Source organism: Dendrobates tinctorius, unplaced genomic scaffold (genome assembly GCF_039654945.1).
Source record: "Dendrobates tinctorius isolate UK_male_01 unplaced genomic scaffold, ASM3965494v1 ptg000103l, whole genome shotgun sequence".
NCBI lineage: Eukaryota > Metazoa > Chordata > Amphibia > Anura > Dendrobatidae > Dendrobates > Dendrobates tinctorius.
This window is the reverse complement of record NW_027361771.1, coordinates 8333999-8357876: the sequence shown is the minus strand read 5'-3', so window position 1 is coordinate 8357876 and position 23878 is coordinate 8333999. Positions and strand designations below refer to the sequence as shown.

The 23878-nt window shown below is 44.5% G+C and overlaps 1 protein-coding gene across 3 annotated transcripts; it reads left to right on the top strand.

Moving 5' to 3' along the window:
• The first annotated feature begins 8780 nt into the window (after positions 1–8780).
• Positions 8781–21738, top strand: LRRC59 (leucine rich repeat containing 59). 3 transcript variants are annotated; one of them, XM_073588042.1, is made up of 8 exons: positions 8781–8799; positions 10643–10751; positions 12147–12206; positions 12339–12497; positions 12690–12794; positions 16604–16676; positions 16754–16924; positions 20930–21738. In XM_073588042.1, exons 2-8 carry the CDS (start codon positions 10647–10649, stop codon positions 21169–21171), a joined length of 915 nt encoding a protein of 304 aa, XP_073444143.1. In that variant the 5' UTR covers positions 8781–8799; positions 10643–10646; the 3' UTR covers positions 21172–21738. The 3 variants fall into 3 exon arrangements, with proteins under 3 accessions (XP_073444143.1, XP_073444141.1, XP_073444142.1); XM_073588040.1 differs by lacking the exon at positions 8781–8799 and adding an exon at positions 8847–9003; XM_073588041.1 differs by lacking the exon at positions 8781–8799 and adding an exon at positions 8857–8992.
• Positions 21739–23878: the final 2140 nt, after the last annotated feature.

Genomic DNA, 23878 nt, shown 5'->3' with positions numbered 1-23878 from the left:
CGGTGTATCCAGGTTCATGGGTGTTATAGAAATTAGCCTTGCTAGATGCGGTGTATCCAGTCACACATGACATTACATGAAGGTTGCAGCCCCGAACTGTGACATTTGTTGGTTAGCAAAAATACAAGGGAACCCATGCCGTTTTTTTTAAATTTATTTACAGCGCAGAAGCGGATGATGAATATCCGCTGCTCCTGCTCTCACTGTTATTAGTGGCAGCAAGTGGCAGCTAGTGGGAGCTGTAGCCCCATCAGCTGACACCAGTGACCGGAGGTAAAGTTTATACCTCTGATCACAGCTGAGTGCTCACGCTGTCATTTGAGAGCGTGGGAACCGTGGCTCTCTGACCGGCGGGGATGATTTCCCCACTGATCAGAAGCGGTGTCTGTCGCGCTGCCATGCACATGACAGCGTGTCAAACACCCGATGTTCGGACAGCCAAACCCGAACAGTAACAGACTTTCTGGTGAAGTCCGTGTTCGGTGTCCGTGCCCGAACAGTAGGTGTTCGGTATGGACGCCGAACCTTACTGTTCGGATTCGCCCATCTCAACTCATAAACGATTTTTGTTTGAACCCAAGGCACCCATACATTAGTAATTGTGATACTTCGCTATCTTTTGGATAGGACTGGAGTTCCTCCTACTGGGCACTTTGTTTCTTGTTTAATTTTTATTCTCATACTAGCTGAATAGCCCGGCGCTGCCCGGGCATAGTAAATAACTACGGTTAGTTATAACAAATTATAATAATTATATCTATATATATAAAGTTGAGTGTATAGCCCTGCCCACTCCGCATAGCCACATTCACTATAATATCCCACATCATCCCATCAGCCAGAGCTACCAGACTACTAACCCTAATATCCCACATCGTCCCGTCAGCCAAAGCCCCTGGACTACTACCCCTAATATCCCACATCATCCCGTCAGCCAGAGCCACCTGACAACTACCACTAATATCCCACATTATCCCGTCACAGCCGCCGGACTACTACCACTAATATTCCATATCATCCCGTCAGAGCCGCCGGACTACTACCCCTAATATCCCACATCATTCCGTCAGCCAGTGCCACCGGACTACTACCCCTAATATCCCACATCATCCCATCAGCTAGAGCCACCGGACTACTACCCCTAATATCCCTCATCATCCCGTCAGCCAGAGCCACCGGACTACTACCTCTAATATCCCATATCATTCCATCAGCCTGGGGTCAGAACCAGAGTGCTGAGTGGAACGGTCCTAACTTCCATACCGGGGATCCCTTTAAGAGAGGCCTGGCGTCAGAATCAGAGTGCTGGATGGATTTACCCTAACTTCCATACTGGAGATGCCTTTAAGAGAGGCCTGGGGTCAGTACCAAAGCGCTGAGTGGAATTGCCCTAACTTCCATACCAATGATCCCTTTAATAGAAGTCTGAGGTCAGAATCAGAGCGCTGAGGGATTTGCCCTATCTTCCATACCGGAGATTCCTTTAAGAAAGGCCTGGGGTCAGTACCAAAGTGCTGAGTGGATTTGCCCTAACTTTCATACCAATGATCCCTTTAATAGAGACTGAGGTCAGAACCACAGCGCTGAGTGGAACGGTCCTAACTTCCATACCGGGGTTCCCTTTAAGAGAGCCTGGGGTCAGAACCAGAAAGCTGAGTGGAATTGCCCTAACTTCCATACCAATGATCCCTTTAATAGAAGCCTGAGGTCAGAGTCAGAGCGCTGAGGGATTTGCCATATCTTCCATACCGGAGATCCCTTTAAGAGAGGCCTGGGGTCAGTTCCAAAGCGCAGAGTGGATTTGCCCTCACTTCCGTACTGGTGATCCCTTTAAGAGATCCTGGGGTCAGAACAAGAGTGCTTAGTGGAATTGCCCTAACTTCCACACCAATGATCCCTTTAAGAAACCCTGGGGTCAGAACCACAGCGCTGAGTGGAACGGTCTTAATTCCATACCAGGGATCCCTTTAAGAGAGGCCTGGGGTCAAAACCAAAGCGCTGGATGGTTTGCCCTAACTTCCATACCAATGATCCCTTTAAGAGAGGCCTGGGGTCAGTATCAGAGCGCTGAGGGATTTGCCCTAACTTTCATACCGGACATCCCTTTAAGAGGGAAGATGTGATGGGTATATGGGCACGGGAGGGGGGATTCATTTCTGTCATGTGCTCTCTGCTCCTTTCTGTGGGGCAGACAATGGCTGGGAGCTTATGTTCCCAGGGATGCTAGATTTCTCCCACCATGTCAGTGTCTGCTGAGGTGTTGTCGAGTGGGAAAACTGTTGCTCATAGCAACCAATCACAGCTCAGCCTCTTTTAAAACAGCTCTGGTGAAATGAAAGGCGCTTTGTGATTGGTTGGTGATACACACATACATTCAATTTTATATATATACATATGGTTCTCTTATTTTATGACAGTATCTAACATAAGTCCAACTTTAGTTGTACATTGTTGGAAGTGCCCTAGCTTGTCTAAAAATGGACACTATTGGATACATTAATAACTAATAATATGCTAAATAGTTGTAAGTCAAATTTATGTTTTATGTTTGAGATAGCCAAGATGATTGTAGTCTCAAATTAGAAACTGTAGTGAATGATGAGATATGGAGCCTGAAAGTCAAACGTTCAAAACATTGTTAGGCTGGCTTCACATTTGCTTCTGTGCGCCCTTCATTTCATCCGCATTGATTCGCATGCGTCATGCGTACCTATCTTTAACATGATGTACGCATGAACATGCTTTTGCATGCGTTCGCTTGCGGATGTGTACACATGCGTCGTTTCGAGGTGTGAGGCAGGGTCCGGCGAACGCAACGTGCTGTCCTGCTGTCCTTCCTGAGGCTTGTGGTTTGTCATCGAAAGTATTTTTGTGTTGCATTCCGTCTGAATTTTTCTATTCCAAATGATATGTTGATATGATTACTTCTATTCCGCAGGATATGTTGGCACTTTTATAATGTTTATTTTTTGGTTCTAATGTTTTTCATTTCTTTTCCACATAGATCCTGGAGCAGCACCACCGAACTGGGATCGTCCTCGGTTGGAGCGGCCCTTCATCGACCAGACACTGAACAGTCCCAGTCATCCGGCAGCACTGCAGCAAAGCTGGTCCTTCGGGTCTTCCCCTGTCACAGTCCTCTGCCAATTTTTTTTTTTGGGTCTTACCGCCAGTGGCAGAAGGCCTGTGACAGGCCACTCATGCCCGAGTTTATTCACTTAGGCTTGGTCTTCCAGAATGGCCTCAAGGCAGTTGGAGACAGAGTGGAAAGTGGGTTCGCACAAATGGCCACACTTTTCCAGGATGTCCACCGACGCCTTGACCACATGGAAGCTGACCTTCAGAGACCGGCACATCATTTTTTTAATGCTATAGAGCGGGGCATGTCGGAACACCTTACGCCTGATCTCCAGCTAACTGTGATGCAGGCCTGCAATGCTGCTTACTTTCAGGTTATGCAGCAGACACAGTTCTTAACACAGCCACCCATGGCATTTCCGGCTGTTCCACCACTAAGCAGATTCACCACGATTCAGAGTCCATCTGCACAACAGGCTGCTGCTGCCACCGTGCCGAGTCCATCTGCACACCTGTCTGCTGCCGCCACTGTGCCGAGTCCATCTGCACAACTGTCTGCTGCCGCCACCATGACGAGTACTGCTGCACACCGGCTTACTGCCACCACCATGACTAGTACAGATGCACAACCTTCTTCCTCCACCACCATGCCTAGTCCTCCTGGATGCCATGCTCTTGCCACCACTCCCACCCTCCCAAAGATAAAAAAGAGCAAACAGCTGCACGGTATCAGGAAGACTAGGGGCAGCAAACGTACCCCCCAAAAAAAACTGTCATGCCACCTCCACCCTCACTTTCCAATCTGTCTTTTTTCTAGTTTGTCTCTCCCTAGTGTGTCAACTCCCAGCCCTGACCTCCCAGACCCCACGCAGGAACCCCTTCATCATCCATACGTGGTATCCAGTCATCCAAGCGCCACACCCCCCAGGTCCATATGTCACCCTCTTAAAATCCCCCGTTAATTTTTCTTTTCTGTTAAATAAAATTGTAATTTTGTTTTCACAATCACTCTTTCTTCTTTGTGTATTTATGCGCTGTCGCCGCAAACACACACAACTTATGCGCCATCGCTGCAAACACACACACTTGTGATGTCGCCACAAACACACACTTGTGTGTATTGTATTGTTTAGGCAACTTGGAACAGGGGTTTAGCTAGCGGTGTTTTATTATTTTCAGGAAACATTAAAGGTAAATAACATTACAGGTACATTTTAACAATCAAAGGTACATAACATTACAGGTACATTTAAGCAGATTGTACCATTTGGTCTTGCCATGAAACACGTCCAATGTCAGAAACAAAGTAGGCAGCAAATTTTTCCCTCATTTGGGCAACTTCCACTGTAGTCCTCAGAGGGTGACCTTGGTAATCTGGCAATGTGATAGCAACAGGTTCATCAAGTTCGAAGTTGGGTTTTTCTTTATCCATGATGTAGTTGTGCAGAACAATGCAAGCTTTTACAACCTCATCAATGGTCTCAGTTTTTAGATTGATGGGTGTCCCCAAAATGTGCCATTTAGATGCCAGCAAACCAAAGGCACACTCCACAGTTCTTCGTGCCCTTGTCAGTCGGTAGTTAAAAATCCGTTTGGTGTGATTCAAGTCCCGAATTCAATACGGTTTTGTGAGGTTGGCACACATTTGAAAGGCCTCATCTCATGTTGGGAAGAGGTCGTGGCTGTGGAAAATTAAATTCATTATGATACAAACATCGGGCCATGGAAGAGTTTTTGAAAGTCTGTGAGTCATTTCCTCGTCCAAATGAGCCAATGTCCACAGCAACAAATCTACAGTCAGCATCTGCAATAGCCATTAGCACAATAGAAAAATATTTCTTGTAATTGAAGTACTCGGATCCAGTTCCAGCAGGTTTCCTAATCCGTATGTGTTTGCCGTCCACAGCCCCCAAACAGTTAGGAAGATTACAATTTTTCCAGGAATTTAGATGCATTTTGCATCCACAGTTCAGTTGTGGGTTGGGGGGAGGAATTCCTCATGCAGAACTTCACATATAGCACAACATGTTTCTCCAACAATCCCAGAGAGCGTGGACACTCCAATCCTGAATTTGAAATGTAAAGATAAGGTCTCTCCAGTAGCCAGGAATCTGGGGAACAAAAAATGAGAAACAAAAATCAGTACAATGCTTAAGGGGTTAGGGTTATTAGTGACAGGAGTTTCTTTTTCAACATTACATACAGTACTTCAGGGTCACCAACAGACGCTCCTCAGCAGGAATGGATCGACGTAGCTGTGTGTCCTGCCTGGTGATGGATCCTCAGACACATTGTAGCAACTCATCGAAGCTCTGTTGTAACATCCTGGTGTAGTTGAAAAACTTCTGAGTGTTTGCATGCAGCTCTGTGTACAAGGAGTGGTAGGCTCCACAGCGCTCTCTGACTTCAACAATGGGGTGTTGCCAGTAGCGATTCCAACGTTTTCTCCGTCTTTCTCTTTTTCTTTCTTCATAACAAGCAACAGCAAACGCATAAGCCAAGTTCAAATCCAAATCCAGATTACCATATAAGCTCTCCATGTGAAGATCCATCTTTGCTGGATACAACAGCAAAAGATGAAGATTTCATCTGTACAAGGGTATATATACAGAATTTCCATGACACATGCCCATTGGACGTGGCTTGTGTCAAGGAAATTCTGGAACAGCATCCGAACGCTTGCGCATGAAAAATACAAACGCATGTCAAAACGCATGCAAGCGCTGGTGGATGATGCGGATTAAAAAATGCAGCGTTCGCATGCGTTTTGACATGTGTTTGCTCATGCAGATGATACGCAAAGTGCATATACACAAATGTGAACTTAGCCTTACAAATTTGCTCAGCAGTATATATTCCAAGCATACTGTAGAACAGAGCTTGCACAGAAGTGTAGCCCATGCCACTAGTGGTTTGCAGATAGTCACGGAGCATGATCCATGAGCAGCATGTGTCATACATTGACTGTATGATCTAAGCCAGGTATGTTTGACTCTGAAATACTGCCCCAGTATTAACCCTCAAATTGTACATTAGCCCCCACATTAGCTCCCATGCAGTATAATAGCCCCCACACTTTGAGGGCCCCCCACAGTAGTCGCTATGATGTATGAGGGCCACCAACTCTGTTTCAGGGTCCCCAGCAGTAACCTTTACACTGTATAAGTGTCGCCCATTGTTTATGATGCCACTACAGTTACATTATATATTAATTAAAATAAAAAAACATCATATACTCACCTAATCCCGGATCCTGATGAGTCCAACGGCAAGGCCAAGACAGACCAACTTGCTGATGTTATGGCACCGATGCACGCACAGTACGTCAGAGTGCGATGATATCACCACGCTAGGGACTCTGATGTCCTATGCGTGAACCCTCTTGTAAGGTAGCACTTGTCATTAAGGTAGGGAATACACGCTAGGCAGCCGATAAATCGCGTCCGGCACAGGTTTCTCAACATAACTCAGTCCATCCGGTTTATTATGCAGCATAGACCAAAGCAACAGCAACAGAAAGTTCATATAAACAGCATAGCATCAATGACAGAGCTTCACTCTGTTTATCCTGTGGTCACACAGGTTGTGCAATGTCCAGCACACAGGCTCTCTAGCCTCAGAGTTATATCCCCTGTCAGGGTTACCTCATGGCTGCTTCTCCATGCAGATGTTTATTCCCTCTCCCTGGGAACTCTCAGGCATATGCAGCCATTATACACAGCCTCTCCACGTGCTGTCAGGAAGGCAGCCACGTCAGCCAGACGAGACCTTCCATACGGACCAACCGGGTCCCAGCATTCACTCATGTGACCTACCCCGGCCACCTTATATGGTCCGTAGCCACGCACACCGGATCACATGGCTATGACCTCTTCACAGGTCCTACAAACATTCACACACCTATACTTTACTATGGCGTTCTAGACACCCTCCCCTAGGTGGGTTTGTAGGTGATTGATCCCACCCATCTCAACAATCACCTGAAGGCTTCTCCCTAACACATTGGTACGAAAGATCAGCTCTGCTGATCAGCACATAATCAAGCCTTCATCCCAAGGCCACCCACCTTGGGATACATAACGGTCCTTTAGCACCCTAGCACCCTGCTCCTGTTACCACTCTGGACATGGCTATCCGCCCATCGTGGGACACCCACACAGCGCCCCCTAGCGGACACAGTGGTCAATACACCACACCTCTATATATGCTTTTATGATGTTTTCTCTTTATGGCAGACTTAGATACTGAGACACTTCCTGGAGAGTGTTCTTCACTTGGGTGGATTTTGCAAAGGGGTTTTTCTTCACTATTGAAAGGTTTCTGCGATCATCTGCTACGGCTGTCTTCTGTGGAAGTCCAAGCCTTTTTGACTTCCCAAGCTCACCAGTGTTCTCCTTTTTGCAGAACGTACCAAAACTGGTACAGGTCTTCTTTTTTTAGCCTAATGATGGTCTATTTTTCTTCCATTGAGTGCTCCTTTGACCGCATGTTGTGGGTTCACAGCAACAGCTTCCAAATGCAAATACCACACTGGAATCAACACCAGACCTTTTACCTGCTTAAATGATGATGCATAAATGAGGGGATAAGCTATGCAGTCCATTAAAGAGCTTTTCAGATAGTTGCTCAATTACTTTTGGGCCCTTTAAAAAGAGGCAGCTACATATTAAATAGCTGCAGTTCCTAAACCCTTACTCCAATTATGATGTGAATACCCTCAAATTAAAGCTGAAGTCTTCACTTTAAGCCCATATTGATTATATAACTGTATCTTGAATGTTTTTTGGTAAACGGCTAAAATGCCAAAACTTGTGTCACTGTCCGAATATTTCTGAATGTAACTATATATTCCCAGCCAGTCTGCTGGTTCCCACCAATTTTCAGTTGCAAGGCAGCAAAAGTGATGGAATGCATGTCATTGCTATTTAACAGGTACTAGAAAGGTGGGGTATGTAACAAATGAGAAGTTTGTGGGGGGGGGTTTCACATTCTGCTGACATTTTTTTTTTAAGTTAGCGACAAATCCTTGTAATTTTAGGATGTTAGTCTGTGTAAATAAATGACATTGTATTATGGGGCATGATCTGTAAAAAGGGGTGTTGTGTATGTTGGTGAAAAATTTGGACTGTACTGTGATTCTGGGTTCCTTTGTCAGGAAAATAACTGAGAAAGAAGTCGGCAACTCTGAAAGGAAATCCATTTGAGGGACCCCCAGACGCTCATGTTGTCCTGACTTTGTATGGCAGGGGCGTCATTATCATTTTGGTAAGCTCATCAGGACATTTATGAAGCTGCCTCTGCTTTATTATTTATTATAGCGCCATTTATTCCATGGCGCTTTACATGTGAGGGGTATACATACTTACGTTTTTGCCTATAGCAACCAATCACAGCTCAGCTTTCATTTCTTATTCTGCTCTTAAAAAATGAAAGCTGCTCTGTGATTGGCCCCTATGGGGTTTTGGAAAACGTTCATAAAGATAGATATGTATAGATGGCAAAGAGTCTGCACAATGCACCCAGCAGTCACACAGCCTTAGCACTAGGTGGCGCTGATGCAGCCACGGCTGTGGCAGTATCAATGTAATACAGCTATAATGTCTATACCTAACAGTGTGGAAGCGTAAAGATGGCCTGCGGACAGTGAAAGGTTCCTTCATGTGGGATTTCCTTCACTGGTTCCCTAGGACAACATACGTAGCAGCAGCTCCAGTATTTACAGTAAGGGCAGGGCATTCCAGGCGCTGCACTCTCCGACCAGCAGGTGGCAGTGTCCACACCTCTCCTCCCTCCATGTTGTGTCTATCCTGCCCCCGTCTTGTTGGTTTGGACAGTGTAGATGTGACGTGGATCTGGAAGCCGGTGCTGAGCTGCACAGGGAGGAACGAGGGAGAGCCGCTGTCGTGTTATACAGGCAGGGAGACTGTGAGTGGGCTGAAATGGGAGGATGAGCGGCCATACACATAGATTACATGGCGACTGTGGCTGCATGTCACACAGCAGAGACCTGTATAGGGGGCGCTCAGTAAGGAGCCATATCCCTCATTCTAATCTCAGCGATCTCTAATGTCTGGCTTGATTAAGCCCTTAGAGCGATTTTCCATAAAGCCTAGAGGACAATGAATGGAGCCAGGGTCTAGCATGACAGGATTGCAGAGCACTGATTTCTTGGGATTGCTGGGGGCACCAGAAATGGGACCCTTGGCTGTCAGCATGTAACGCCATACCCTCAGGATAGTGTTTTCTTGGAGGGCTATAACCTGTTATATGTAACTACTAAGGGACGGTCCGACCACCTAGACTCCGGTTACAGGTCCCGGCAGCGAGGGTGCCAAAGATCCCTGTGCCGTATGTACGGTAATCCGCATTTATCTAGAGGAGCAGTGGTCACACTATCTACACAGGAAACTTTTGGGACTCCCATTCATGGGATTGTTGGGCTACCTATCCTGTGCACAGGAATACCCTTTGTGTCAGCTTAGAATGACTGTTCAAACCAAGTACAGGCCCTCAGTGCTTCATGGCACTGCCTATCACTTATATACACTTTCCCACCTGTTTGGTTTCCAGCTTTCTCCTCCCTTCTCTTGTCTCAATGAAGCCAGAGCTGTCAATCAAAGAAGAGAGGGGGACAAGCAGGTGGGAATGTATAGTTAAGCTTGGCCCGGCCATAAAGCACAAGTGTTTGAACAGTCATTCTGTGAAGGGTTAAAACTAAAATCAAAGCTGAAGTTTCGTTTTGTCCATTCTCTGAAGGTTTCGTTTCTCCGTTTTTGTTGCTGTAAGATAAATTTTTATAATTTGCATGGGCTGTCATGAAACCAGACTGTTCTCATCAGGTACAAAGATAAGGGAGGCGGGGGTGTAGAACTCTGAAGAATATGCCATTATACTACTTTCTATTTGGATACGGACATATATGTAGTTTCCGGTTTTCTTGCATTATTATTGGGTAATAAAGTGAAGTATTACCATGATGCTATAGGTAGTTGAGAACTTTGCATAATTAAGCAAAAGATTATAAAAGAAGTGACTAAAATAAAGGGGACTGGTGATCTGTCTCGATCCTCCCGTACAGAGACCCCCCGTCTCCGTGTGGTCATTTGAGTTGCTAGCAACACTCTGTGGAATAATTTGGACATCACTAGCTCAACCGTGAAGGGTTAATTTAGCCCTCCCTCTATAGCTACCCCGACAATTCTGTGCTGACACAGGTCTTTTAAGTCTGGAAAATATTCCTCCTTAGAACTGTCTTTTAAATGTGTGGTGAATTTTAGAGCTCCCAGAGAAACCTGAAAGATACTTATCCGTGTCCACTAGTGATGGGTAAGCGTGCTCATGTGCTAACCGAGTGTCTAACAAACAGCCGCGAGACATGCAGCTGCGGTGACTCCTATTCGAGCACGCCGAAGATACTGTTAGCACCCGAGCATGCTCAGATAACCTTATCCCAGCACGTTCGCTCATCACTAGTGTCCACCTCTCCATACCTGACTGCGTCTAACTATATGTCCTGGGGGGAACATCCCCTTTAAATGATACCTGTATGTTTCCATTTATGTAGGAAGATGTCACGAGCTGCTGGAAAAGCCGGAAACCTGAGGGACAAACTGGATGGGAATGAGCTGGATTTAAGTTTAAGCGATCTGAGTGAAATCCCAGTGCGGGACCTGGTAGGTTACTGAAAGCCCAGTCTACTCGTCTGACATGTCCTGCTAACTGCGCTCCATCCCACCGACATTCACATCTCCTGGTATTCCACGCTTACTTCTAGAAATGCCCAGTCGTTTGTGACTGCAGACAGTGCTCATGAAGATCACTATGACTGTAATTTCACCTTTAATTAGAGGACAAAGTCTGATCTGTGAGATTACAGTCCTCCCATTTTCCTATAGCTTAAAGGGAATCTGTCACCCCTTTTTTGAGATATCATATAATTATATCATTCAATTGTGCGTCACATAAGGATTCTCTTAGTACTTTTGCTTCCCCCTGACCCCGCACCTTTCATGCATAAATACCTTTTTTATATCGGTTCAGATGTATGTAAACTGCCGCTGTCCGGTCCGCTGGGCGGGGCTTATTCACCTGCTCCCCCCCTCCCTGTCTTGCTCTAAGCATTTCTTCTTGTGTGAAAAACAAAGGTTGCGTCAGTCTCAAAACTTTTGGCCACAACTGTAGTCTGCAGTCTTCATCAGTGTCATTGACCTTAAATTTGGCAGTAGTCCGCATATGCAACAGAGCTCCATTCACACAGAGGACACACTCAGAGTCCACCAATCCAGAAGTTATCTCCTATCTAGTGGATAGGTGCTAATTTATTCCCAGAATACCGCTCTAATTAGGGCTCTATTTCGATTATTGGGGTCATTGCTGACTCCAATCTTTGGAAGCTGGCTTCTAGATCTGACTTAAGGTACTGTCACACTTAGCGATGTACCAGCGATCCCGACCAGCGATATGACGCAGTCAGGATCGCTGGTGCATCGCTAAGTGGTCGCTAGTGAGCTGCCACACAGGCAGATCTCACCAGCGACATCGCTGGGGACGGTGGTCGCTACTTACCTGTCACACCAGGCGATCCTGCGTCCTCCCGCCCGGCTCCAAGCATCGCTCGTCGTCACAGCAGGAAGCGCCGCAGGAAGCTGACGACGAGAAACAGTCCTGGACGTTCTCGCGCGATCAGCGATAACCAGCGGGGGAGCGGGTCGGAGGTAAGTATCAGACACAGCGATATCGCTAGCAATATCGCTATAGAGTCACAAGTTATAGCGATATCGCTTAGTGTGACAGGCCCTTTAGACTTGCTAATCTTCTGAATCTTGCTGCCTGTGATTTGGTCAGGATACATTGAGTGACAGGTTCCTTTTTAAATTTACAAGTATATTGGAAAAATCTTTAGAAGCCACTACTAGAATGATGTGAATACGTATGAAACCTTTACGGGCAGAAATAGGGAGTGGTTGGGTAGTTTTTGTCAGCACTGTATACATGAGCTCGTCTTATAGAATATTCGTCTATGAGTTGGAATAATTTTTATTGATCCGTTTTCCATGTTCTGCCCTCAGGCTGCTCTTCCCAAGGCGACAGTGTTGGATCTTTCTTGTAACAAGCTGACAATGTTACCGGTAAGTTGTTGCATCGCGAGAAATTACTGAGTGACAACTGACGTTGTGTGAACTGTATGTCTGCTGAAGAAAGAGAAACAATATAGGGCGGTAATCTACCGTGGTGTACTAATATCTCCGCTGCTTTTATAGGGTGAATTCTGCTCTCTCACTCACATTGTAAGGTTGGATCTCAGCAAGAACCAGTTGGTACAACTTCCATCAGAATTTGGTAGATTGGTGAACCTACAGCACCTCGATTTGCTACAGAACCGGCTAAAAGCTCTGCCTGTCACCTTCGCTCAGCTGAAGGTAAAGACCAGTGATTGATCTCTGTATAGAAGGAGAACATCGTTTCCATTTTCTTTCATTCATGTTTGGGGGGGGGGGAATTCACATGGTCCAGCACATACAAAAATTGAAACTGATTTCCGTGCTAAGTTTACAGTGTCTAAACCACAATTGTAATGCTAGAACACTGTGTCATTTCTTATTCTTACATAGAGCTTAAAATGGTTGGACTTAAAGGACAATCCCCTGAACCCTGCTCTGGCCAAAGCTGCTGGAGATTGCCTGGATGAAAAGCAGTGTAAAGAGTGTGCCCAGATGGTGAGTAAAAAGCTCTACATTTAGGATAGGGGCATAGATGGCTTATTTTAAGATGAGATAGACAATAATACGAGCTATGTTCTATAGGTTTATAACTTAAAGGTTTGTATCAAGTTAGGAAGTTGTCCCCTATCAATCGGATAAGAGATAACTTCCCAAGACTGCTGGGAATTCCACCAATTTTGAGAATGGGGCTTTGAGGAGCCTGACCTGTAAGTAGTGAAGGAGAAGTATATTCAGATCTTCTCCATTCATAAGGGGCTCTTCAGAACTCTTATGTGGATCACAGGGGGTGCCAGCGGACGAACCCCCAGAGACCAGAAAGATGTCTCCTATCCCAACTTCTTAACTTGGCACACTTTTTTAACACGTCTCTTTAGGCCTGTAGAATACTATAATATCGATGTTGGTAGTCTACAAAGCAATATATGTGATTCCTAAAAGGCATTATCTAGTACCTCTTGCTGCCACACCATAACCAGAGAAGCTCTGGTGATGTGGCAGCGTATGTAGGTCACCTGCCAGACCTGGCAAGTGGCTACTACTAAAGAGCTCCTCACCACTCCATCTTCCTCCGATATTGAGAGGTATTGGATATGCCTTTAACCTCTTTCTGCCATTTGACGTACTATCCCGTCCATGTGCCCTGGGACTTAATTCACAGGGATGGGATAGTACGTCATAGCGATCAGCGGCGCTCACGTGGTGAGCGCGGCTGATCGCGCCGGGTGTCAGCTGATTATCACAGCTGACACCCGGCACTATGTGTCAGGGGCTGTCACGGACCGCCCCCGACACGTTAACCCCTGGCACACTGCGATCAAACACGATCGCAGTGTACCGGGGGGTTTAGGGAAGCATCAGCAGGGAGGGGGGGCTCCCTCCGTGCTTCCCTGAGACCCCCAAAGCAGCGCAATGTGCAGCGCTGCTGCGGGGGTCTTCTTCCCTGCAGGTCCCCGGATCCAAAATGTCGGCGGAGGCCTGCAGGGAGCCGGCTTGTTTCCACAGTGCCTGCAAAGCGTAGGCACGATGAAGCCTTCTGCACTGCCTGTGACAGATCGCTGATCTGTCACAGCGATCTGTGATGTGAAAGATTAGCGATCTGTCACTTGACAGTTATGTCCCCCCTGGGACATTGTAATAAAGTTAAAAAAAAAAAAAGTGTAAAAATAATTTATAAAAAAATAGCTACATAAATTTAAAAAAAAAAAAAAAATTCCCTAAATTAATTTTTGGGAAATAAAAAAAAACAATAAAAGTGCACATATTTGGTATCGCCGCGTCCGTAACTACCCGCCCTATAAAACTGTCCCACTAGTTAACCCCTTTATTGAACCCCTTAAAAAATAAAAAAAAGCAAAAATTAAAGCTTTATCATCATACCGCCGAACAAATAGTACAATAACGCGCCATCAAAAAGAAGGATATAAATGATCATGGTACCACTGAAAACGTCATCTTGTCCCGCAAAAAATGAGCCGCCACACAGCGTCATCAGCGAAAAAATAAAGACGTTATAGCTCGCAGAATAAAGCGATGGAAAAATAATTATTTTGTATATGAAATTGTTTTCATTGCATAAAAGCGCCAAAACATAAAAAAACATAAATGAGGTATCGATGTAACCGCACTGACCCGAAGAATAAAATCGCCTTATCAATTTTACCGCACGCGGAATGGTGTAAACGCACCCCCCAAAAGAAATTCATGAAACGCTGGTTTTTGTTCATTCTGCGTCCAAAAAATCGGAATAAAAAGCAATCAAAAAATGTCACGTGCCTGAAAATGGTACCAATAAAAACGTCAACTCGTCCCGCAAAAAATAAGACCTCACATGACTCGGTGGGTCAAAATACGGAAAAATTATAGCTCTCAAAATGTGGTGATGCAAAAACTATTTTTACAATAAAAAGTGTCTTAGGGTATGACAGCTGCAAAACATAAAAACCGCCATAAATAGTAAATCAAACCCCCCGTTATCACCCCCTTAGTTAGGGAAAAATAATAAAATTAAAAAAATGTATTTATTTCCATTTTCCAATTAGGGTTAGGGCTGAGATTAGGGTTAGGGGTGTGTTTGGGTTAGGGTTGGAGTTAGAATTGGGGGGTTTCCACTGTTTGGGCACATCAGGTGCTCTCCAAACGCAACATGGCGTCTGAACTCCATTCCAGCCAATTCTTCTTTGAAAAAGTCAAATGGTGCTCCTTCCCTTCCAAGCTCTGCTATGCGCCCAAACACTGTTTTACCCCCACATATGGGGTATCAGCCTACTCAGGACAAATTGCAAAACAGCTTTTGGGGTCCAATTACTCCTGTTACCTTTGGGAAAATAAAAAAATTGGTGACTAAAAGATCATGTTTGTGGAAAAAATATGATTTTTTTTTTTTTTATTTTCACGCCCGGGCGTTATAAACTTCTGTGAAGCACTGTGGGGTTCAAAGTGCTCACCACACATCTAGATAAGTTCCTTGGGGGGGGGGGTCTAGTTTCCAAAATGGTGTCATTTGTGGGGGGTTTCCACTGTTTAGGCACATCAGGGGCTTTCCAAACGCAGCATGGCGTCCAATTCCAGCCAAAAAAGTCAAATGGCGCTGCTTCCCTTCCGAGCTCTGCCATGCGCCCAAATAGTGGTTTACACCCACATATGGGGTATCAGCGTACTCGGGACAAATTGCACAATAACTTTTCGCATCCTGTTACCCATGGGAAAATAAAAATTGGGGGTGAAAAGGTCATTTTTGTGGAAAAAATATGATTTTTTAATTGTACGGCTGTACGTTATAAACTTCTGTGAAGCCCTTGTGGGTTCAAAGTTCTCACCACATATCTAGATAAGTTCCTTGGGGGGGTCTAGTTTCCAAAATGGGGTCACTTGTGGGGGGGTTTCCACTGTTTAGGCACATCAGGAGCTCTCCAAACGTGTCATGGTGTCTGATCGAATTCCAGCCAATTTTGCATTGAAAAAGTCAAACGGCGCTCCTTCCCTTCTGAGCTCTGCCATGCGCCGAAACAGTGGTTCCCCCCACATATCAGGTATCGGCGTACTTGGGAGAAATTGCACAAAAACTTTTGCAGTCCAATTTCTCCTGTTACCCTTGGTAAAATAAAAAAAATTGGACCTGAAGTAATTTTTTTGTGAAAAAAAGTTATGTTCATTTTTTTTTTTTTTTTAAACATTCAAAAAATGTCCTGTGAAGCACCTGAAGGGTTAATAAACTTCTTGAATGTGGTTTTGAGCACCTTAAGGGGTGCAGTTTTTAGAATGGTGTCACTTTTGGGTATTTTCTATCATATAGACCCCTCAAAGTGACTTCAAATGTGATGTGGTCCGTAAAAATAAAATGGTGTTGCAAAAATGAGAAATCGCAAAAATTGGTGTTGCAAAAATTGTGCTGATGTAAAGTAAACATGTGGGAAATGTTATTTATTAAGTTTTTTGTGTGCCATATCTCTGTGATTTAAGGGCATAAAAATTAAAAGTTGCAAATTTGCGAAATTTGCAAGATTTTCATCAAATTTCCGTTTTTTTTTCCCAAATAAACGCAAGTTATTTGAATGAAATTTTACCACTAACATGAAGTATAATATGTCACGAGAAAACAATGACAGAATCACCGGGATCCATGGAAGCGTTCCAGAGTTATTACCTCATAAAGGGACAGTGGTCAGAATTGTAAAAATTGGCCCGGTCATGAACGTGCAAACCACCTTGGGGGTTAAAGGGATTTTATGCTTGTTTGTTATAGTGAACACTGGTTGCCGTGTCAATCCCATATCGTACTCTCTAGTCAGTGTTTCTTTGCACAGGTTTTGCAGTACATGAAAGTCGTCCAGGCTGATCAAGAACAGGATTTACAGCGGAAACTTCTGGAAGAGCAAGGTTTGTTCATAAAGTTGTGAAGGGGATTGTGTCTGGTGTGGACACACTTTTCAGGTGTGAAATTTGATTTATTGTAGCCCTGAAACAGAAACGTGAGGCTGAGCAGAGGCAGAAAGAGGATCGGGAACGGGAACAGCGGCGCAAACAGAAAGCTCAACAAAAAGCACGGAAGAGGAGGGACTACGATGCTCTGCAGGCGGCTCAGCAAGAGATGAAGAAAAAAGACACTGAGCCTTCAGACAACCACAGTGAGTTAGTCTGTCACCAGCTACCATTTTGTATTTTTGTACTTGTTAATTGGAATCTGTCAGCAGGTTTTTGCTATTTAGCCTGAGTGTTTAATCTATCACTCAGTGATGTGTCACTTATCAGGCTGTTTGCTGTTGTTTTAATACAATGAGTGTTTTATCGTCAGGAGATTATCACTTGCGGACTAATGACAGCGTGACACTTGGTCCAACCAGGACCCCATCATTTATTAGCAGCTGTACACAGAAAGCTGTGGTGTGGGCAACGTTGGCTTTCTGAGCTGTGCACCATGCTACATCTAAAAACTGTGTAAGAACCACTGCACCTTGTAAACTAAGTGATACATCGTTGGATTCAGGGTCTCTTTGCCTAAATTACGCTGCTCTCAGATGAGGTAGCAAAAAGCTGGTGGAAGGTTCCCTTTAAAGGGGTCATCCCACACAGACAAGTTGCAGCTAATCTTACATTTCCAACATTCACTGATCAGAGGCTGCGGCCAGTGATTTGTTGTAGTGTTAGTGTGCACGGAGCCATTGGCGACAGCAGAAGCCACTTCACTGCTGATTTTGAATAGGTATTTGAGCCATAGCCCAACAGAAATCTATGGATGTAATGCAGTATTGACTTGGTATAAGGGACGTAAAATGTCTATTTCAGTGACTGCTTTAGATGGGAAAGGGTTTCGGATTTCTCAGAACGTATTGTGCTTTTCTGGCTAGGTGTATGAATGTTATTATCTTGTGTAAGTGCACACATTAACATAGTGCAGTCACGTTAATAAAACACCATCCCGCTACTTTAGTGTAAACAGTGCCTTGCGAAAGTGTTCGGCCCCCTGGAACTTTTGAACATTTTCCCACATATCATGCTTCAAACAAAGATACCAAATGTAAATTTTTGGTGAAGAATCAACAACAAGTGGGACACAATTCTGAAATTGAATTAAATTTATTGGTTACTAGCTGAAGAGCCCGGCGCTGCCCGGGCTTAGTAACTAACTGTGGTTATAGCAAATTATAATTATCCTCCATCCCATAGTCCTGTGCCCATATACCCATCATACATATCCACGATCCCATAGGCCCGTGCCCATATACCCATCATACATATCCTCCATCCCATAGTCGAGTGCCCATATACCCACCACACATTCTCCCTCCCATAGTCCCTTGCCCATATACCCATCATACATATTCGCCATCCCATAGTCGAGTGCCCATATACCCATCACACATCCTTCATCTCATAGTCCCATGCCCATATACCCATCATACATATCCACGATCCCATAGGCCTGTGCCCATATACCCGTCATACATATCCTCCATCCCATAGTCCCGTGCCCATATACCCATCACACATCCTTCATCTCATAGTCCCATGCCCATATACTCATACATATCCGCCATCCCATAGTCCCGTGCTATCCGCCATCCCATAGTCCCGTGCCCATATACCCGTCATACATATCCTCCATCCCATAGTCCAGTGCCCATATACCCATCACACATCCTTCATCCCATAGTCCCGTGCCCATATACCCGTCATACATATCCTCCATCCCATAGTCCAGTGCCCATATACCCATCACACATCCTCCATCCCATAGTCAACCATTATGACATCTTAATGAGCGGCGGGGCTTGCCACCTATGATGACATCAGCGTCGCCATGGCAACCATTGACATCATAATGAGGGCGGGGCTTGATACACACATACTTTTTCCCCATTATGTAGATAGGGGCAAAATTGGTGAATTGGAACGCGCGGAGTTAAAAATTCGCCTCACAACATAGCTTAGGACACTCTCGGGGTCCGGACGTGTGACTGTGCCAAATTTTGTGGCTGTAGTTTCGATGATGCGGATGCCTATCCCGGACATACACACACTTGAGCTTTATATAATAGATTTAAAATTTTTGTGGAAATTCAAAAACTGAAAAGTGGGGCGTGCAATATTTTTCTGCCCCTTTAACTTAATACTTTGTTGCGCCACCTTTTGCTGAGATTACAGCTGCAAGTCGCTTGGGGTATGTCTCTTATCAGTTTTGTACATCGAGAGACTGAAATTCTTGCCCATTCTTCCTTGGCAAACAGCTCGAGCTCAGTGAGGTTTGATGGAGATCGTTTGTGAACAGCAGTTTTCAGCTCTTTCCACAGATTCTCGATTGGATCCAGGTCTGGACTTTGACTTGGCCACCTGGATACATTTATTTGTGAACCATTCCATTATAGATTTTGCTTTATGTTTGGGATCATTGTCTTGTTGGAAGACAAATCTCCGTCCCAGTCTCAGGTCTTTTGCAGACTCCAACAGGTTTTCTTCAAGAATAGTCCTGTATTTGGCGCCATCCATCCTCCCATCAATTTTAACCATCTTCCCTGCCCCTGCTGAAGAAAAGCAGGCCCAAACCATGATGCTGCCACCACTATGTTTGACAGTGGGGATGGTGTTTTCAGGGTGATGAGCTGTGTTGCTTTTATGCCAAACATACATACGCCAAACAAATCAAAGTTCGATTTTGGTTTTATCTGACCAGAGCACCTTCTTCCACGTTTGGTGTGACTCCCAGGTGGCTTGTTGCAAACTTTAAACAACACTTTTTATGGATATCTTTGAGAAAAAGTTTTCTTCTTGCCACTCTTCCATAACGGCCAGATTTGTGCAGTGTATGACTGATTGTTGTCCTATGGCCAGACTGTCTCACCTCGGCTGTAGATCTCTGCAGTTCATCCAGAGTGATCATGGGCCTCTTGGCTGCATCTCTGATCAGTCTTCTCCTTGTCTGAGATGAAAGTTTAGAGGGACAGCCAGGTCTTGGTAGATTTGCAGCGGTATGATGCTCATTCCATTTCAATATGATCGCTTGCACAGTGCTCCTTGCTCCTTAAAGTTTTGGAAATTATTTTGTATCCAAATCCGGCTTTAAACTTCACCACCACAGTATCACGGACCTGCCTGTTGTGTTCTTTGGTCTTCATGATGCTCTCTGTGCTTCAAACAGAACCCTGAGACTATCACAGAGCATGTGCATTTATACGGAGACTTGATTACACACAGGTGGGTTATATGTATCATCATTAGTCATTTAGGACAACATTGGATCATTCAGAGATCCACAATGAACTTCTGGAGTGAGTTTGCTGCACTGAAAGTAAAGGGGCCGAATAATACTGCACGCCCCACTTTTTAGTTTTTACATTTCCACAAAAATGTAAAATAACCAATAAATTTCGTTCAACTTCACAATTGTGTCCCACTTGTTGTTGATTCTTCACCAAAAATGTTAATATGGTATCTTTGTTTGAAGCATGATATGTGGGAAAAGGTTGAAAAGTTCCAGGCAGCGGAATACTTTTGCAAGGCACTGTATATTCACCAGAGGCAGTTGTGAGAAAATGTTTGTATCTGTCCACTTGTATGTGACCGTACTCTAGCCTGCAGACCACCTCTAGACAAGATCACAGATCCTTATCTGTGCTATTAAATATACTAATACAAGTACCATTTTTAATAAACATTATTGTCACAATCTTGTTTTGCATTGTGGTTTTATTCTGTGGAAGCATCCATGAAAACCATGCTTGTTTCTGTGTCCTGAGCATGGATAAGGATCATCTCAGAAGAGCTGGTACACCTTAAAATGTCACTGCACTTTTAGGAAACTTTTCACATGTAATAAAGACCTGTGAAAAGTCTGGTGATTAGGGACCTGCATCCTGAGACCCCCACTACTTGGTAAAATGAAGCACTCCACTAAGCGCTGTTTTTCTCCGACATGGGCTAAATAGTGTTTGAGACTGTATTCGGTGTTGTCTAAATGCTGCTTCTCCTCCATTGTAGCAAAGTGATTTGTAGGTCAATGAGATGACTTTTGTGTCTGAAAGTATAGTGACCATTTAAATAGTCGCTGTAGCAAAAATACGAGGAAGGACGCATTTTATATGGAAGACTTGTCGTATTAAGCTAATTTACACACATAACATTATTTTTTTTTGTAGAAATTCCGCCTAAGCCTGCACAGAAGCAAAAACCAAGGCAGAGATCAAGGCTCGGAGTAGTGATGAGGATGATCCTTCTGGTGTTCATCTTGCTCCTGGGTGGTATAGTAGCGTGCCGCTACACTCAGCTGCAGCGTCAGATCGTGTGCAGCAGCGTCAATGCAGTGTACGAAGAAACAGTAAGAACGCTGAGAAGCTGTCACGTACTGGAGAGCATTGTACAGCTCACTTCTCGGCAGTAATGCCCAAAGACATTTGTGTTACTTCATTTGTGAAGAAAAGGGTCATTCCTTTTTGAGGGTGTTTAAAATATGGGGGCTTCTCCCTGCCGTTTTAAGTATTTTTATATATATTTAATAAGACTTGACCTATTCCCTTATGTCTTAAAGAGGATTTTGGTAAACCTGATAAGTGGGGAAGACTATAGGTCTTTACCGGCTCAGTTTCACGATGGAGGTAAATTACGGTCGTCCTGCAACATTTCTATGGGCTTTCTTGTTGACAAATTGGTACCAAACTGTCACCTTCTGTATATATATTACATATATAATGACCCGCTATATTTTTATATGGATTAGACCATACTTTGCTTCATCTAACTGGATGCCACTGCCAATCGACCATTGTCCATTCCTGGTTCTTGGAATGGTTTTATGAATTCCGTACTTGTAACCAAACTGCTTAATGGCTTGATCAGCAACTGTGGTGTAACACTAAAGTTTCTATGTAAAATGCCATAATGTTGCCTTTTGACTCCAATGGATCCCAAATTTCTACGAACAAATAATAAATAACACCCTGTCTATTTACTACTGTGGTTTTCAGATAGCTGCTCGAATTTTACATCACTGATATATTGTCATTTAAAGGGACTGTGTCAGCACAGGCTGACTGTTCAAACTAAGGGCCCCATCACACATAGCGACTCACCAGCGATCCCGACAACGATATGAACTTGTCAGGATCGCTGGTGAGCTGCCAAACAGGCAGATCAACAGCGATCAGGACAGCGACACACGGGTAACAAGCGAAGCACGTCGCTTGGTTACCCGCAGTGTACATTAGATACCAGCGTGTTGGTGCAGGGAGCTGGTGAACAACGGTTTTCTAAGAGCCGCGCGGCGCTTAGAAACCCGCTGGTTACCAGCTCGCTGGTCTCCCGCCTGCCACACACAACGATGCGTGCTGGCCAGCAGGAGACCAATGATCAAAAATATGTCCAGGCCATTCCAGGACGATCAGCGATACCCGGCAGGGGGGCCGGTCGCTGATAAGTGTCACACACACAGCGATCTCGCTGGTGAGATCGCTGTGTGTGACGGGGGCTTAAGTCCCGCAGGCTCGGTGCTTAACGGCAGGGCGAATCGTTTACATACACCTCCGCCCCCCTTTTCTTTGATTGATGGCTTTCCCTTTATAGAGCCAGAGAAGGGTGGAGATTGATGGAAAACAAGCAGGTGAGAAGGTGTAAAAATGATTGATCCCATCCCGATGCACCGAGCGCCTGTACTTGGTTTGAACAGTCATTGTGTGTTGACGCAGTCCCTTTAATTAATGCTTGAAAGACTCAAGTTTTGTGCCCACCTTCACTCTTTTTATTGAGCCATTGCATCTAAAACTAAAGTTTCCAAAAAGGAGCTGTGTGTTTATTTTATGTCCATTATTCTGAGTTTATAGCTTCAGTGGAGAACTAGATCTCTATAGTAATAAACCACAACACAGCCCTTTGCAGTCTGATTTAAAAAATAAGTGACAGATTTAGAAGTCTTTCTACACTGTTTGTTACTATGGGGTCATGTCCATTTTTAAAGGCTCTATAGACACAAATTAAAACTAATTGCAAAATTGGTACTTTGTTTTTGAAGCATCACAAGAATAGGTGGGAAGGTGAACCATGATGTTGCTGACACTGGCATTGTTGTTTTCTGCCAGTTTGGACATAACTTATAAAGAAATGTCTAAATTATAACTTTATTCATATGTATGCACTAGGCTCCCTTGCAGGATCATGCACACCTAATGCTATCATTTAGCTGTTTAAAAGGAAGCAGGGAATTTGTAGACTCTAGCAGGAAGATAAAGCTCCAACCGCTATAAGAATCTTTGGTGAATAATCAGGCGCAGATTTTTGGACCAATGGCCTATTTTCTGCCATTATTCTTTATAGGGAGTACTGTAATAGCACAGTACTTGGGTTGTGGCTCATGGTATCGATCAGGGATACAAAACCATAAGTGCTACTAAAAAAGACTTGGTCATATTCAGAAATCACATTTTAATCCCCAACTCTGCAAGGTATTTAGACTTTACTGCATAATGAAAATGGTTAATAGGATTTCCTGGAACCTAAATTTATGGGAGTCTGAACTTGTAAAGATAATGTGCCACGTGGCCAAGCTGCGTGCTGTTTTTGGCTGTGTGACTTATACAAAGGTTGTTATGGTAGAGTCATGTACACAGAGTTACATATTACACACAAGACTTTTTTCAGATCTCGGTGATGTTCCGATGTCTGATCACAATTAGAGATGAGCGAATTTGATAAATTCCCTGCTTATTCAGCAAGCTATAGCACTTACCGAGTAAGCTGCAGAGGGAACCCGGATACATGGAGCGGCTGATCAACTGTTCGGCTCCGCAGCGGCATGTGTCACAGTCACAACACATGCATGGAGAGCCTGGGTGTTGGGCTCTCCATGCATGTATTGTGACTGTGACGCAGCTGATCAGCCGGCGCGCTCCATGTATCCCGGGTTCCCTCTGCAGCTTATTTGGTAAGCGCTATAGCTTGCTGAATAAGCAGGGACCTGATAAAATTTGCTTATCTCTAATCACAATGCATAGGCTAGCCGCACATCTCCAGACCTGCGCGTGACAGCTTCATAGAAATATATGAAGAAATCATGCTCAGGTCAGATGAGCGGCCAGCCTGTGCCTTGTGCTATAACA